The following is a 15,780-nucleotide window of genomic DNA, read 5'->3' as shown; positions in this document are numbered from 1 at the left end:
TCACGAACGGGATCCCGGAGGCGGAATAAGGAAGCAGAGAAGGCACCAACGTCACAACCAGCTGGCCAGGAACTAAAAGGTAAGGATACTACCTGTTGTAAAAGTATCAATTGGCAACAACTAAACTTTTTTTTTTTTTTTTTTTTTTTTTTAAACTTGACGGTTGTGAAGTTGTTTGTGTTGGCACCTGCGGTTTAAATGTTGTAGAGGCAAATTTTGTTGTTGTGCGGGGCCTCAATTTTTACCTGCATCTTCAGGGACGTCAGGGTAGGAAGCTGGTTGGAAAAAGGACTACCAGTGGATAACAGGCCTCATTTAAGGAGCTTCATTCAGAACTCAACGGGGCTGTGGAAGACCAGGCTAGAGGCCAACTCAAAGCCAGTGGCACAGGTGAGCATCAAATGCGGCACATACCAAGGTGATACCCTGTCCCCCTGCTGTTCTGATAGGCCTGAACCCCCTCAGCCAGATCTGTCACGGGTGCGAGGTGGAAGGACCCAGGCGCAGGCAGCCAGGCGGGGTACAAAGTCTTTTATTTCCAAAATAACTTAGGTAACCAGGAACTCACGAAACTCAGGAACACAGGAACAAAAGGCAAACAGAGCTGAGGTGCAGGCATTGACACGAACGCACGCAGACAGACCCACAAGGAGCCGACCAGACACACCAGGAGATGGGGCTTGATAAAGGGGGGAGGACAGGTGCAGCGCATTAGGGAGTTAACGAGACAGACCAGACAGGAGAACAAGAGGAGCAGGCAGGTGACCAGGCAGGAGAACATGAGGGCAGACAAACAAAACAGGACCCGAGCGCCCCACATGGGTGCAGGGGCACAGGGCGTGACAAGATCATTACCAAGAGCGGCTTTGGATACCGGTTCAAGAGCGGAACAACTGTCAGCCACCTCCTCTACATGGACGACATCAAACTGTATGCCAAGAATGAGCGAGACATCGACTCCCTGATCCACCTCACCAGGATATACAGCAATGACATCGGGATGTCATTCGGACTGGATCAATGTGGACGAATGGTATCTAGAAGAGGCAGGTGATCACAACTGAAGGAGTTGAATTGCCTGAAGGGAACATAACAGATGTGCAGGACAGCTACAAGTACCTGGGGATCCCACAGGTAAATGGTAACCATGAGGAGGCAGCTGGAAAGTCAGCCACAGCCAAATACCTACAGAGAGTAAGACAGGTCCTGAAGAGCCAGCTGAATGGCAAAAATAAGATCCAGGCCACAAACACCTCCGCCCTACCAGTAATCAGATACCCTGCTGGCATAATATCCTGGCCACTGGAAGAAATGCAGGCCACTGATATCAAGACAAGAAAGCTCCTTACAAAGCACGGAGGGTTCCACCCTAAGTCCAGCATACTGAGGCTATACACCAAGAGAAAGGAGGGAGGCCGAGGACTAGTGAGTGTCAGAGCCACGATCCAGGAGGAAACCAAGAGCCTCCATGAGTATACCCAGAAGATGGCCCCCGGTGATGATCTGCCAGGTGAATGCCTCAGACACCAAAAGCCCAGTAAGGAGGAGCCAGAGGAGCCATCATGGACAGACAAAGCCCTGCAGGGCATGGACCACCGACACATTGAAGAAGTGGCTGACATTGAGAAAACATCCCAGTGGCTGGAAAAGGCTGGACTGAAGGACAGCACAGAGGCACTAATCATGGCTGCACAAGAACAGGCCCTGAACACAAGACCAGCAGAGGCCGGGATCTACCACACCAAACCAGACCCCAGGTGCAGACTGTGCCAAGAAGCCCCAGAGACAGTACAGACCATCACAGCAGGGGGTCAGATGCTGGCAGGCAAGGCAGACATGGAACGGCACAACCAGGTAGTGGGCATCGTGTACAGGAACATGTGTACCGAGTATGGACTGGAGGTCCCAGGGTCCAGATGGGAGACACCTCCAAAGGTGGTCCAGAACAATCCAGCCAAGATCCTGTGGGACTTCCAGATCCAGACTGACCAGCAGGTGACGACCAATCAACCTGACATAGTGGTGGATAAACAGCAGGAGACAGCTGTGGTGATAGATGGAGCAATCCCAAGAGATGGAACATCAGGAAGAGAGAGAGAGAGAGAGAGAGAGAGAGAGAGAGAGAGAGAGAGAGAGAGAGAGAGAGAGAGAGAGAGAGAGAGAGTGGGGCGTGAAGACAACAGTGATACCAGGAGTGATCGGGACACTGGGAGCAGGAACCCCCAAGCTGGGAGGATGGCTCCAGCAGAGACCAGGAACAACATCTGAGAGCTCTGTTCAGAAGAACACAATCCTAGGACCAGCTAAGACCCTGCAGAACCCTCCAGCTCCAGGACTCTGGTAGACCCTGCAGAACCCTCCAGCTCCCAGGCCTCTGGTAGACCCTGCAGAACCCTCCAGCTCCAGGCCTCTGGTAGACCCTGCAGAACCCTCCAGCTCCAGGCCTCTGGTAGACCCTGCAGAACCCTCCAGCTCCCAGGCCTCTGGTAGACCCTGCAGAACCCTCCAGCTCCAGGCCTCTGGTAGACCCTGCAGAACCCTCCAGCTCCAGGCCTCTGGTAGACCCTGCAGAACCCTCCAGCTCCCAGGCCTCTGGTAGACCCTGCAGAACCCTCCAGCTCCAGGCCTCTGGTAGACCCTGCAGAACCCTCCAGCTCCCAGGCCTCTGGTAGACCCTGCAGAACCCTCCAGCTCCAGGCCTCTGGTAGACCCTGCAGAACCCTCCAGCTCCAGGCCTCTGGTAGACCCTGCAGAACCCTCCAGCTCCAGGACTCTGGTAGACCCTGCAGAACCCTCCAGCTCCCAGGCCTCTGGTAGACCCTGCAGAACCCTCCAGCTCCCAGGCCTCTGGTAGACCCTGCAGAACCCTCCAGCTCCCAGGCCTCTGGTAGACCCTGCAGAACCCTCCAGCTCCCAGGCCTCTGGTAGACCCTGCAGAACCCTCCAGCTCCCAGGCCTCTGGTAGACCCTGCAGAACCCTCCAGCTCCCAGGCCTCTGGTAGACCCTGCAGAACCCTCCAGCTCCCAGGCCTCTGGTAGAGGACCCGAGATGGAAGGAGACAGACGCAATACCGCCGGGGTGGCGAGAACACAGTTCAGAAACGAAATATATATATTAGGGCTGTCAAAAATAACGCGTTAATTGCGTTAATTAATTTATGTAATTAATTACATTACAATTTTTAACGCAGTTTAACGCATGCGAATCATGACAAGCCTCACCTCTACCAGCAGGTGGCGGTAGTGCACCCGCATGGAATTCAAGCTGCCTGCAAACTGCCAGCAACAGAAGAAGAAGCCTCACCTCAGCCTCGGCTGATCGAGAAGCTTTTCCGGCTCTACAGACTGTTGATCTGCTCCTTTGTTACGGATTATTTAGAGAAAATTAAGCACATACACTGTCAGTACGTTATCATTAAGTATTAAAGTTTATTTAGCCTTTTTTTTCTGTTTCTGAATCGTGGGGGCGGCGCCGGAGCGATTAGTTACTTTCGCTTCTGTCTGCAGACCTTCTCCTCCCTCCAGACAGTCTCTCTCTCCTTCCACCAGTTTTTCACTCTTTCAGTGTCTTTAAGTGGAGCCATCAGGCTGGAGCTCCGTCTACTTTCACTTTTACCGTCATGTTTTATTTGCTGTGGCGCTCTGGCGCAGGCGTAGACTGCCGCGCGAAATGTTGAAGCAGTTTTCTGTTTTCCACACAAAAAGGAACACTGGCTAAGAATGCCCTGTTTAATTGTGCAAGAAAAAAAGTGTGGTATCTTTTACTTTTGCTTTTCTTGTGGTGCTACATTTGTTACAGACCTAAAAATGTAAAGCCAACTGTAGAGGGACTGCAGAGGAGCGCTGCACACACACAGACAATATTTTATGGTGTGCATGTTTTAGTCTTTTGAATATTTATTTTATTTGGAGCCTTAAATATAAAACACATCACGTGTTAAATATATATAATCATGTCCTGTTGTTTTTTTGTTAATGCAATACAGGATAAAAGGGTATATTTCAGACATAGTTGGAAATTGCGACTATTTGTGATTAATCATGATTAATTTGTAAGCTGTGATTAATCTGATTAAAAATTTTAATCATTTGACAGCCCTAATATATATATATATATATATATATATATATATATATATATATATATATGTATATATATATACACTTTATCTTTTTACCCACCTATGTCTGTTTTGCATTGACTGAAGGGCTTTGGCAATTTTGTTGTACTTGTTGCAATGACAAATGAAGTTGTATTTCTATTTCTAAACCAGGTTTGAAAACTGTGAAAGCGCCTCCTAGTGGCCATGAAAAACAGAGTGTTTTCTGTTTGTTTTTCATTTTAGCGAGCGAGTTGCTCTTTTTGTTACATTTAACCACAAATACGATTCTCTGCCCTGAATGACGTCAGTTTGATTTTCAAAACAGGAGAAAATCTTTGAAACCGTTTCTGAAACCGATCAGAAGCCACAATAAGACCCGCAAAAACACAAACACTGAGAGGAGAAAAGTCTGCTGTAATTTACACAGACATGCACCGGTTTATGGAAGTGATCTGCAGTTTGTTCCTTTCTACCCTCCCTCTGACGGGGTTCTCTGTTCCTTCGACTGGTTGCTAGGGACTCTGACCCCTGACCCGGAGGGAAGCTGATGTGCGTCACAGACTGATTTTTTTTTTTTTTTTTAAGGACGGAGTTTTGCTCTTCAACTATTAATAATTGTCCACAAATAATCTTCTGTGCATTAAACAACTTCTGGTTTTATTTTGAATAATATTTATCTATTGCTTGTTTTTGATTCAGAAGTGTTTTCATTCTGCTGGAACAAGATTATTCCTCTTGTGAAGTCAATAAATTCATCAGTCTGTCTGGATTCATATATTATACCACAAAATAAAGATCATACCTCATGTTTTCAATGTATACAATCTGGGTTGAATAATGATTGTCTGAGTGTGTGTGTGTGTGTGTGTGTGTGTGTGTGTGTGTGTGTGTCCCTGTACTGATCCACCTGCTGCAAGCACACTAACAAATGTTGAGTTATTTTGGTAACCCAATTTATGTGTTGCTAGTGTTGAGTTAAATTTTTGGGTTATTTCTATAAAGAGTAACCCATTTTCTGGGTTATAGGGCTTTGATTTTAACCCAATTTCTGGGTTTTCAAGGTTACGTATCATTTTTGCGTTGTTTTTCAGAGGATAACTCATTTTTGGATTAGGGGCTTTTTTTTAATTAAAAAGCTTTTTTTTCTTGATGGGGGTATATTATGGAGTAATCTCATTAACATTTATAATCACACATCTTATGGACATGAAATGCGTCCTTTACCTTTTAAAGAGGTACTAAATACTTAAGCATGCTGTATGTGATACTATGACCACACACAGCAATGTTGGTTTTAATAATAACCCTCTGGAGTCTGAGCCTGTTTTGGTCGTTTTTGAATACTTTTGATTTTGCCTTTATACCACATAAAAAAAATGTTGCTTGGTATGTTTTTTTTCACCACAACCTCATCTATATGATCTGATAATTATTTTTTTCATTTTAAACTACTTCATTAACACACTGGGCCCAAAAATACACAGAAATCATTAAATCTGAATTGAAAAAAATCTACTATTTATTCCAACTGTTTTGGAACTTGAAAAAGTAAATATAGGTTGCAAATACGAACATATAAATGTAAAAGTGAAATAAAGTAATACTCATACAAATGTTTTCAATAAAAAGCCTGTATATTTAGAGCCGTTTCTTTACCTTGTCAGCTGCAACTCTTTGAAACAAACTAAGTGCAAAATTATACAGAGCTACACCAGTGCTTTGCTTACCCAGAGTCTCAAATCACTGTTCCCAGAGTTCCAAATAGTGCAAATGTGACATAAGAGGTAAAAAACAAAAAGAAAAAAGCCTTGAAACAGTCCCTCGCCATCACTGTAGCTGGAAATGGCTCGGATGTAGCAGTGTTCTGTTTCCAGTGGTCTGCAGTGCTCAGCAGTGACACCAGCCATGTGCATGTCAGGAGCCCAAGGAACTGGTAGAGTTCCTCAACTTCAACATCAGCCCAGCTGTGCTTCTTCCCCATTTCTTTGCTCTTTGCTGCATGCAATCAACAATTTCCCCTCTGGGACCAATGAGGTATTTGTGATTCTGAGACGGCCCACCGAGCGGAGACGCATATCTGGCTCCATCAGCAAGGGACGAACGAGAATAAGATGTGGTGAGAGGGATCCAACAAGAAAGGGGCATTAAAAGGTGAAGGAAAAACGAGGGATTTGGGAGAGGGAGAGCGTAGAAAGGCCTCCACGGTGACCTGTGTTGCATAAGGCACTGAAAAGGAGTTCCAGTTTCTGGTAACTTCTTTAAAACGTATCAGATTGAACTTGAGTTTCTATCGTCTCCCTTTGACCTGTTTTTGCCTGAGCACATAAGTGTATTATTGTGGCGTTGCGGGGGTCGCTAGGGGCGCCAGAGGGCCGCTGCCCTGCAGGCTGTGTTCCGCCACAAAGGACCCTGGGAAACAGGACTGAGTTTTGGGCTGTTTCGGGCCAGTTTGTGTGTGTTTGGGTTTGTCTGCGTTTCCTTTTGTTGTGGGTGTGTTTGTTTATTGTTGTTCTGTGCTGTTGCCATGTTTTCCTTTATTTTTATTTCATTTATGTGCGCACCGTGGGTCAGGGGGACCTTTGGGGACCTGGCCTGCGCGCCTCTGGGCAGGGCGCTGATGCGCACGGGGTTAATTGTACTTGCAATAAACTTGTGTGTTTGTGATGCTAAAAAGCAGACTCAGTCGTCCCTCGCTGTGTCTGCCGTGCCACAGTATATTTTTAATAATGGAATAAAAATAATACTGATAAGTAGTTGGGAAGGAGTAGGGCAAACCAGCAGTAAAATGTCTTTATTATTATCATCCATCCATCCATCCATCCATCTTCAACCGCTTATCCAGGGCCGGGTCTCGGGGGCAGCAGTCTCACCAGAGATGCCCAGACTTCCTGTCCCCAGACTCTTCCTCCAGCTCTTCCGGGAGGATCCCAAGGCGTTCCCAGGCCAGCCGAGAGACATAGTCTCTCCAGCGTGTCCTGTGTCTTCCCCGGGGTGTCCTCCCGGTGGGACATGCCCGGAAAACCTCCCCAGGGAGGCGTCCAGGAGGCATCCTGAACAGATACCCGAGCCTCCTCAGCTGGTCCCTCTGGATGTGGAGGAGGAGCGGCTCTACTCCGAGCTCCTCCCTGGTGACTGAGCTCCTCCCCCTGTCTCTAAGGGAGTCCAGCCCCCCTACGGAGGAAGCTCCTCCACCTGGGCTAGGGTCTCTCTACCTACCTGGAGAGGGCAAGCCACCTTGTTCCAGTTGAGGACCATGGCCTCGGATTTGGAGGTGCTGATCCTCATCCCTGTCGCTTCACACTCGGCTGCGAACCGCCCCAGTGCATGCTGTAGGTCCGGGTTCGATGAAGCCAACAGGACAACATCATCTGCAAAAAGCAGAGATGAAATCCTGTGGTCCCCGAACTGGACCCCCTCCGACCCCTGGCTGCACCTAGAAATTCTGTCCATAAAAATGATGAACAGAACCAGTGACAAAGGGCAGCCCTGCCGGAGTCCAACATGCACCGGGAACAGGTCCGACTTACTGCCGGCAATGCGGACCAGACTCCTACTCCGGTCATACAGAGACCGGACGGCCCTTAACAAGGGGCCCCGGACTCCGTATTCCCAGAGCACCCCCCACAAGACACCACGAGGGACGCGGTTGAACGCCTTCTCCAAGTCTACAAAACACATGTGGACTGGTTGGGCGAACTCCCACGACCCCTCGAGCACCCTATGGAGGGTATAGAGCTGGTCCACTGTTCCACAACCAGGATGAAAACCACATTGTTCCTCCTGGATCCGAGGTTCGACTATCGGTCGGATCCTCCTCTCCAGTACCCTGGAATAGACTTTCCCAGGGAGGCTGAGGAGTGTGATCCCCCTATAGTTGGAGCACATCCTCCAGTCCCCCTTTTTAAACAGGGGGACCACCACCCCGATCTGCCAATCCAGAGGCACCGTCCCCGACTGCCACGCGATGTTGCAGAGACGTGTGAACCAAGACAGTCCCTGCACATCCAGAGACTTGAGGTACTCAGGGCGAATCTCATCCACCCCCGGTGCCTTGAGACCGAGGAGCTTACCAACCACCTCGGTGACTTCAGCTTGGGAGATGGACGAGTCCACCTCTGAGACCTCAGAACTCAGTCCACCTCTGAGACATCAGCCTCTGCTTCCTCCACGGAAGACGTGGCGACAGGATTGAGGAGGTCCTCGAAGTATTTCTTCCACTGTCCTATGATATCCCCAGTTGAGGTCAGCGACTCCCCACCTCCACTGTAAACAGTGTTGGCGGAGACCTGCTTTCCCCTCCTGAGGCGCCGGACGGTTTGCCAGAATTTCTTCGAGGCCGACCGATAGTCCTCCTCCATGGCCTCCCCGAACTCCTCCCAGACCCGAGTTTTTGCCTCCACAACCACTCGGGCTGCAGTTCGCTTGGCCTGCCGGTACCTGTCAGTTGCTTCTGGAGTCCCGTGAGCCAACAAGGCTCGATAGGACTCCTTCCTCAGCTTGATGGCAGCCCTCACTACCGGTGTCTACCACCGGGTTCGGGGGTTGCCGCCACGACAGGCACCGGAGACCTTACGACCACAGCTCCGGGCAGCTGCTTCGACAACGTTGGTGGAGAACATGGAGAACATGGTCCACTTGGACTCAATATCCCCAGCCTCCCTTGGGACATGAGAGAAGCTCTCCCGGAGGTGGGAGTTGAAAACCCTGCTGACAGAGGGTTCCACCAGACGTTCCCAGCAGACCCTCACAATACGTTTGGGTCTAATAATAATTAGGGGGAATAATGCATTGGTTTTACATAGCGCTTTTCAGGACACTCAAAGACGCTTTACATTGCATTACTCATTCACACCATACTGGGTGGTGGTAAGCTGCTGCTGTAGCCACAGCTGCCCTGGGCAGACTGACGGAAGCGAGGCTGCCAATCTGCGCCATCTCCGACCACCACCAACCATTCACTCTCACAACTTTCATACTAGGCAAGGTGGGTGAAGTGTCTTGCCCAAGGACACAACGACAGTTTTACGCCTGTGGGAGTGGGGATCGAACCGCCAACCTTCCGGTTATAAGACGACCTGCTCTACCAACCGAGCTACTGTCGCCCCAAGTCAGTCTGCCAAGTCTGTCCGGTTTTCTCCTCCGCCTGAGAATCCAACTCACCACCAGGTGGAGATCAGTCGACGGCTCTGCTCCTCTCTTCACCCGAGTGTCCAAAACACGAGGTCAGAGGTCAGATGACACGACAACAAAGTCGATCATCGACCTCCGACCAAGGGTGTCCTGGTGCCAAGTGCACTTATGGACACCCCTGTGTTCGAACATGGTGTTCGTTATGGACAAACTGTGGCTAGCAGAGAAGTCCAATAACAGAACACCACTCGGGTTCAGATCGGGGAGGCCGTGCGATCCAATCACCCCCTCCAGGTCTCACTGTCACTGCCCACGTGGGCGTTGAAGTCCCCCAGTAGAACAACGGAGTCCCCAGTCGGAGCACTGTCCAGCACCCCTCCCAGGGATTCCAAGAAGGCCGGGTACTCTGCACTGCTGCTCGGCCCATAAGCCGAAACAACAGTGAGGCACCAGTCCCCGACCCGAAGGCGCAGGGATGCGACCCTCTCGTTCACTGGGGTGAACTCCAACACCTGGCGCTGAGCTGCGGGGCTACAAGCAAACCCACACCAGCCCGCCGCCTCTCACCGCGGGCAACGCCAGAGAAGTGGAGAGTCCAGCCCTTCTCCAGAGGTTGGGTTCCAGAGCCCAGGCTATGTGTGGAGGTATCTCTCAACCTCCCTTACAAGCTCAGGCTCCTTCCCCCCCAATGAGGTGACATTCCATGTCCCTGTGGCTAGTCTCTGTGTCTGAGGATCGGGTCGCCGGGCACCCTGCCGTCGGCTGCCACCCAATCCACATTGCACCCAGCCCCTACGATTCCCTCGGCGGGTGGTGGGTCCACCGGAGGGGCGGCCCACGTCGCCCCTTCGGGCTGAGCCCGGCCGGGCCCCGTGGGCAAAGGCCCGGCCACCAGGCGCTCGCTTGCGAGCCCCAACCCCAGGCCTGGCTCCAGGGTGGGGCCCCGGCTGCGCCATACCTAGTGACGTCACGGACCTCGATTGTAATGTATTCATAAGGGCTGTTGACCTGCCCTTGGTCTGGCCCATCACCCAGGACCTGTTTTTCATGGGAGACCCTACCAGGGGCATAAAGCCCCGGACAACATAGTTCCTGGGATCACGCTGGCACTCAACCCCCCCACTTTAAGGTGGCAGGTCATCATTATTATTATTATTATTACAATTATTTTAACCCAACTATTGGGAGTGCTAAATTACGCAACCCAATAGTTGGGTGAGGAAAAACCCAACATTGTAGTTAGCACAACCCAAGTGTTGGGTTAGGAATAACCCAACTTTGTAGTGGGCATAATCCAACTTTTGGGTTAAATAATTCAACCCAAGAATTGGGTTGCAAAACAGAACCCAACCTGTTGAGTTAAAATAACCCAAAAAAGGGGTTCGTCCTTTTCTGAACCAGCAGTTGGGTTAAAATTGGGTTATTTTCTAACCCAACTGTTTTTAGTGTGAGCGAAGCATCTCTGAGCTGTTTCAGAGAATCAATCTGTCTGTCCTCCTGTTCTCCCTGTTCTCCCGGTCTGTCCCCTCACCCTGACTGGGACCGCAGGACCGACCACTTCTGGGCCTGGTTCTGCAGGGTTCTCCTCCTCTGGGCCTGGTTCTGCAGGGTTCTCCTCCTCTGGGCCTGGTTCTGCAGGGTTCTCCTCTGAGCCTGGTTCTGCAGGGTTCTCCTCTGAGCCTGGTTCTGCAGGGTTCTCCTCCTCTGAGCCTGGTTCTGCAGGGTTCTCCTCCTCTGAGCCTGGTTCTGCAGGGTTCTCCTCCTCTGGGCCTTGTTCTGCAGGGTTCTCCTCCTCTGGGCCTGGTTCTGCAGGGTTCTCCTCCTCTGGGCCTTGTTCTGCAGGGTTCTCCTCCTCTGAGCCTGGTTCTGCAGGGTTCTCCTCCTCTGAGCCTGGTTCTGCAGGGTTCTCCTCCTCTGAGCCTGGTTCTGCAGGGTTCTCCTCCTCTGGGCCTGGTTCTGCAGGGTTCTCCTCCTCTGAGCCTGGTTCTGCAGGGTTCTCCTCCTCTGAGCCTGGTTCTGCAGGGTTCTCCTCCTCTGAGCCTGGTTCTGCAGGGTTCTCCTCCTCTGAGCCTGGTTCTGCAGGTTCCTCCTCCTCCGGGCCTGGTTCTGCAGGTTCCCCCCACCGGGCCTGGTTCTTGCTCATGAGGATCTGCTGGGTTCCCCCTGTAAGCATCTGGAAATGACTCTGTTGTACTTGCCACTTTATAAATAAAGCTCAATTGATTAAAATTGTTCTCCGTGTTCTCCATTGTTAATGTTCTAGAGTATTGTTCTCTGAGGACCAAAATGAGAACTTCCTAGTTTTCGGTGTTTTGTTTTTTTCACAAAGTTGCTGTGTGAACAGACTCCCAAAATGCAACAGCAGTTTTCCGTTTTCACTAGAAACTGATGTCTTGGAACCAGAAGCTGAGCTTGACAGATGACGTTCCAGACGTTCTTCCAGTCTTGAGGGAAGACTTATTTTCTAATTGTGTTTAATTGAGTGGAAACATTTTTATCCCCCCTCCGCCCCCCCCATCCTTGTTTTTGTCCGTTGTCAGTAGCCCTTAGCAAAAGCCTTTAGCCGTCAGCTAGCGGCTGCAGGGATATTGTCCCCCCCCCCCACCTTTGAGAAAGTTATCTCACCGCAAAATCCCGTTTTCCACGAAAAATAAAAGTTTTCCAATAGTAGTTTCAGGTTTGGTGACAGTGTCATAAGGTATAATACCTTAAGAACATACTGTTTGATAATATTAACAATTGAAACATTCCATTCCCCTCCCCGCAGCCCCCGCAGTGGTTCAGTCCGGCCTGTCTGTCCCGGTGGAGCTCCTGGCTGTGCAGACAGACGGACGGAGCTGAGGATCAGTCAGGCAAGCGGTAAAACACTGAACATTTAATAAGTTCTTTATCAATCCACTTGTTCAACAAGCTCAACGAATATGCAAAGCCACATTTAAAGTCCTTTGTTCGAAGACTGCTTTCATGTTTTAAGAAAACAGAATTTAAGCTAATTAACAAGGTTTTAATTGTTAAACTATGTTTTCATTGTAAATAGCTCAGCAGTTCATCGTAGTTTGTAATGAATAAATGAATTGTCCAGAGTAATTTAAAATTTAAAAACTTGAGAAATTTTAAAACTTGTGAGTTTTCATTTCTTGTAAAGCTGCTGTAGTGATATTCAGACCTGTGATAAATAAAATAAAATCTGGCCAATATTTCATAAACCGTGTTTTTACAGGACTCTGATGCCGAAGACGGTGCGACCAAGGGAGCGGCTGTGGGCGTACTCTTTGTCCCAGAGGACGGTGCTGCACCGACTCCATCAGCGATGCTGCAGGACATTGCTGTGAGTTTGGAGGAGCCTGATGTCCTGGAGGATGTGCCAGATTTCCAACTGCACTTCCATACCGTTTTGGACTCCACTACGCTCTCAACATTTCATATCCACAGGCTCATAAGGACACTTCTGAGACATTTCGACACCTGTTCATTGTTTCTATTATTATTAAAAGAAATGTTTATATGTTCCACTGCTGATTTTAGTCATTTGAGCATGTTTACACTGGCACATCTGTCTCCTTTATGTGTTTTCATGTCATGGATACATGTGTGGTGTACCTCTGGGCAGATGTGTCCTTCTTGACAGTGTTGCACAGTAAAAATGTTTCTACCAAGGGAATCATCAGCTATGATGCAGAAGATCCTGTGATTTTTGAAGGCCTATTAGAGGATGTGCCAGATCTTCCATTTTTCCTGTTTTCACGTACCTCATGTGGTATTCTGGGCAGAGTTTTCATTCTTGACCGTGTTATCATCAATGTGTTACAGTATTGCAATAAAATAAAATAAAAGTATGGAACCACCATTCAGGATTGTGTATTTTTTGACATGCGGGTAATTAAATAATGATTGTGCAGTCAATAAGCTTTTGCTAGCTATTTGAATGACTTATTGAGCAAATCAACATGTTGTAATTTGCAAAACGAAGAATTAATAGTAGTGTCCATTAACAGAACAGCATAAATGTAATTGGTACAATAGTGAAATGTGGCTTAGGACAATGACATAGCAAATGGTTTTACTGCAAAAGGTTGCCTTAAAATTTTAAGTTGTCTTAATTTTTTTACAGTGTATGTGTATACAATAATAATAATAAATAGTAATAATAATAATAATAATAATAATCTTTTTGTCATTATTATTATTATACTTAACAGTTACAGCGCTGTTGCTCAGATGGTTTGAGTCAAATCTTGCAAACAAGCAAAATCTACTGAAGCAACAACAAACAACAACAACCAGAATGATCGACTCCTTCCTTCTGTTGATCTGCAGCCATGCAGAAACATCCACAAGTGTGTGTGTGTGTGTGTGTGTGTGTGTGTGTGTGTGTGTGTGTGTGTGTGTGTGTGTGTGTGTAGTGGGAATAAGTATGTTGACAGCCGAGTTAGAAAGAGCAGCAGTGTTTTTGGGATTTCTCACTCTTCCATAGCAGACTGTTGTTATTCTTAAAATATAATTTAAAATATAATTAATAATCTTTATGAATCCTACGAATGTGGGCCGAAAACAAATTCATCCCACAAAATAAGGAGAAAGTCATATTTTAAATTGACACTTGTTTGAGACTGAACACACGTCCATTCAGCGTTGTGTATCTGTGAAAATCAAACACTTCCATACCAACCTCCCAGACCAGAGGACACACTTCAGACTCCTTCACATCAAACACACCGTTGGGAAATCTTTAACAAACTTGAATCTGCCGACTGCATGAAAAAATAAAATAAATGTAACAATTTATTTTACTTCACTCTGAACATTCATCAGAAAAATGAGTAGATGGTGGAAAATCATCTTAAATTTAACAAACATCTCAAAGTCCCTCTCTTTAAAGTAATCTGGAAACTATCATCTGAGTTTTTACAAAAAATAATGCGAGAATTTACAAGCACTAATCCCAGGATTTACTAAAATAATCAGAGCATTAACAAACAATAATCCGAGTATTTACAAATAAACAATAATCCGGGTATTTACAAATAAACAATAATCCAGGTATTTTACAAATAAACAATAATCCAGGTATTTACAAATAAACAATAATCCAGGTATTTTACAAACTGTCATGTCTCGAATCACAAACGATGAAAAAGACAAAGAGATAGTTTTTAGGATAACTTATTGTTTAATCCTTTAATCATGATTATTATATCATGATTAAAGGATTATTATATGATGATTATTTTCCGTCAGTTCAGCCTATTTTATTCAGTTATTTCTGAACGAGGTCTGAAATGTTTTAAACTTAATTCAAAATATAATTTTTGAAAAAATGTTATTCAATATAAAATATTTGTAATAATTATTATTTATTTTAACGAGATCTAATCTGACAAAAACAACAAAATGTTTGTTTCATTTAGTTTATTTTGATTTGACTCAGAACAAAGACTTAACTGCTGATTTAAATTTTTACTGAGGTTAAAAATCAGATTCCAGGCTGGAAAATCTCCGTCGACAGGAAGACCGCGGAACTCATGGGTTGGTTTTACCAGCAGTCTGAGGACTTTAAACCGTCATCTGAGAATGTTTAATGTCTCGCATTTATAACTGGTTTAAACAGACGCGCGACTTTTTTCATCCAAGTAAATGAACATGAGTCCGTTGAACTTATTTTGAATCAAGTATGAAGGGATGAGCCCTGAAACGTTTCATTCTTAATCCGAAATATCAAGTAGGAAGTTTGAAGAAAAATCCAGCATTTTTTTTAAGTATCCTTTGTTTGAGGTACTTTTGCGGTGAACAGAAAAGAGAAAAAACAGCGTTGACTGATTTACTTCCATCGGATGTGAAACGGACCCAACTAGATGTTCATTCTGAAGCCAGATTCCAGGCGGTCCTCCGCCGTGCTTTAGAACCGGAGAGCAGAACACCTCCAGCCGGTTTGACTCTCGGAATAAACGATTAAAAAGTCATTTAGAGGATCAAACCTGAAAAAGTGGAAAAGAGAAAAGTTCCCATGTGGAAACTGAAGGGTGAAAACTCTCACCGACAAAGTTCCTGGAGTAAAGAGTGCGCGTCCGAGACGGACTTCAAGTGCTGTTTCCGGAGCGCGCGGCCGGCGCGGCGCGGCGCGGCGCAGCGCGTGCGGGGGTTTACCTGTTGGTGCCGGTGGTGCTGCTGGTGCTGCTGGTGCTGCTGGAGGTGGCGGTACGGGCTGTAGGAGCTGAAGTACGGCTGCGGACCAAACACCTGGTACATGACATCCAGGCAGCTCATGGCGAACGGCTACCGGCTGGAGCCGCGCTTCATGGAGGAGCAGCGGCTCCGAGCGCCAGCTGCGGCCGGACACGAGGCGCTGATCCCGGGGAGAATCTGCAGGAGCGGCCGCTCTGCGCTCCAGACGCACGGACTGATGGAGGAGCTGAGCAGCTGAGGGGAGCAGCTGCTCCTCCTCCTCCTCCTCCTCCTCTTCCTCCTCCTCCTCCTCCTCCTCTTCCTCCTCCTCCTCCTCCTCCTCTTCCTCCTCCTCTTCCTCCTCCTCCTCCTCCTCTTCCTCCTC

The 15,780-nt window shown here is 47.7% G+C and overlaps 1 protein-coding gene across 1 annotated transcript in view; it reads right to left on the bottom strand.

Annotated features, from left to right (window-relative positions):
* vgll2a (vestigial-like family member 2a) overlaps positions 1 to 15,497 on the bottom strand; it is a 40,094-nt gene extending 24,597 nt beyond the window's left edge. Inside the window, exon 1 of the mRNA XM_030087389.1 lies at positions 15,422 to 15,497. Within this exon, the coding sequence (XP_029943249.1) occupies positions 15,422 to 15,497 (76 nt within the window). The remainder of the gene's footprint in view (positions 1 to 15,421) is intronic.
* Between the last annotated feature and the right edge of the window lie 283 nt (positions 15,498 to 15,780).

This window comes from Salarias fasciatus, unplaced genomic scaffold (assembly GCF_902148845.1).
Source record: "Salarias fasciatus unplaced genomic scaffold, fSalaFa1.1, whole genome shotgun sequence".
NCBI classification, from domain to species: domain Eukaryota; kingdom Metazoa; phylum Chordata; class Actinopteri; order Blenniiformes; family Blenniidae; genus Salarias; species Salarias fasciatus.
This window is presented reverse-complemented; position numbering and strand designations above follow the sequence as displayed.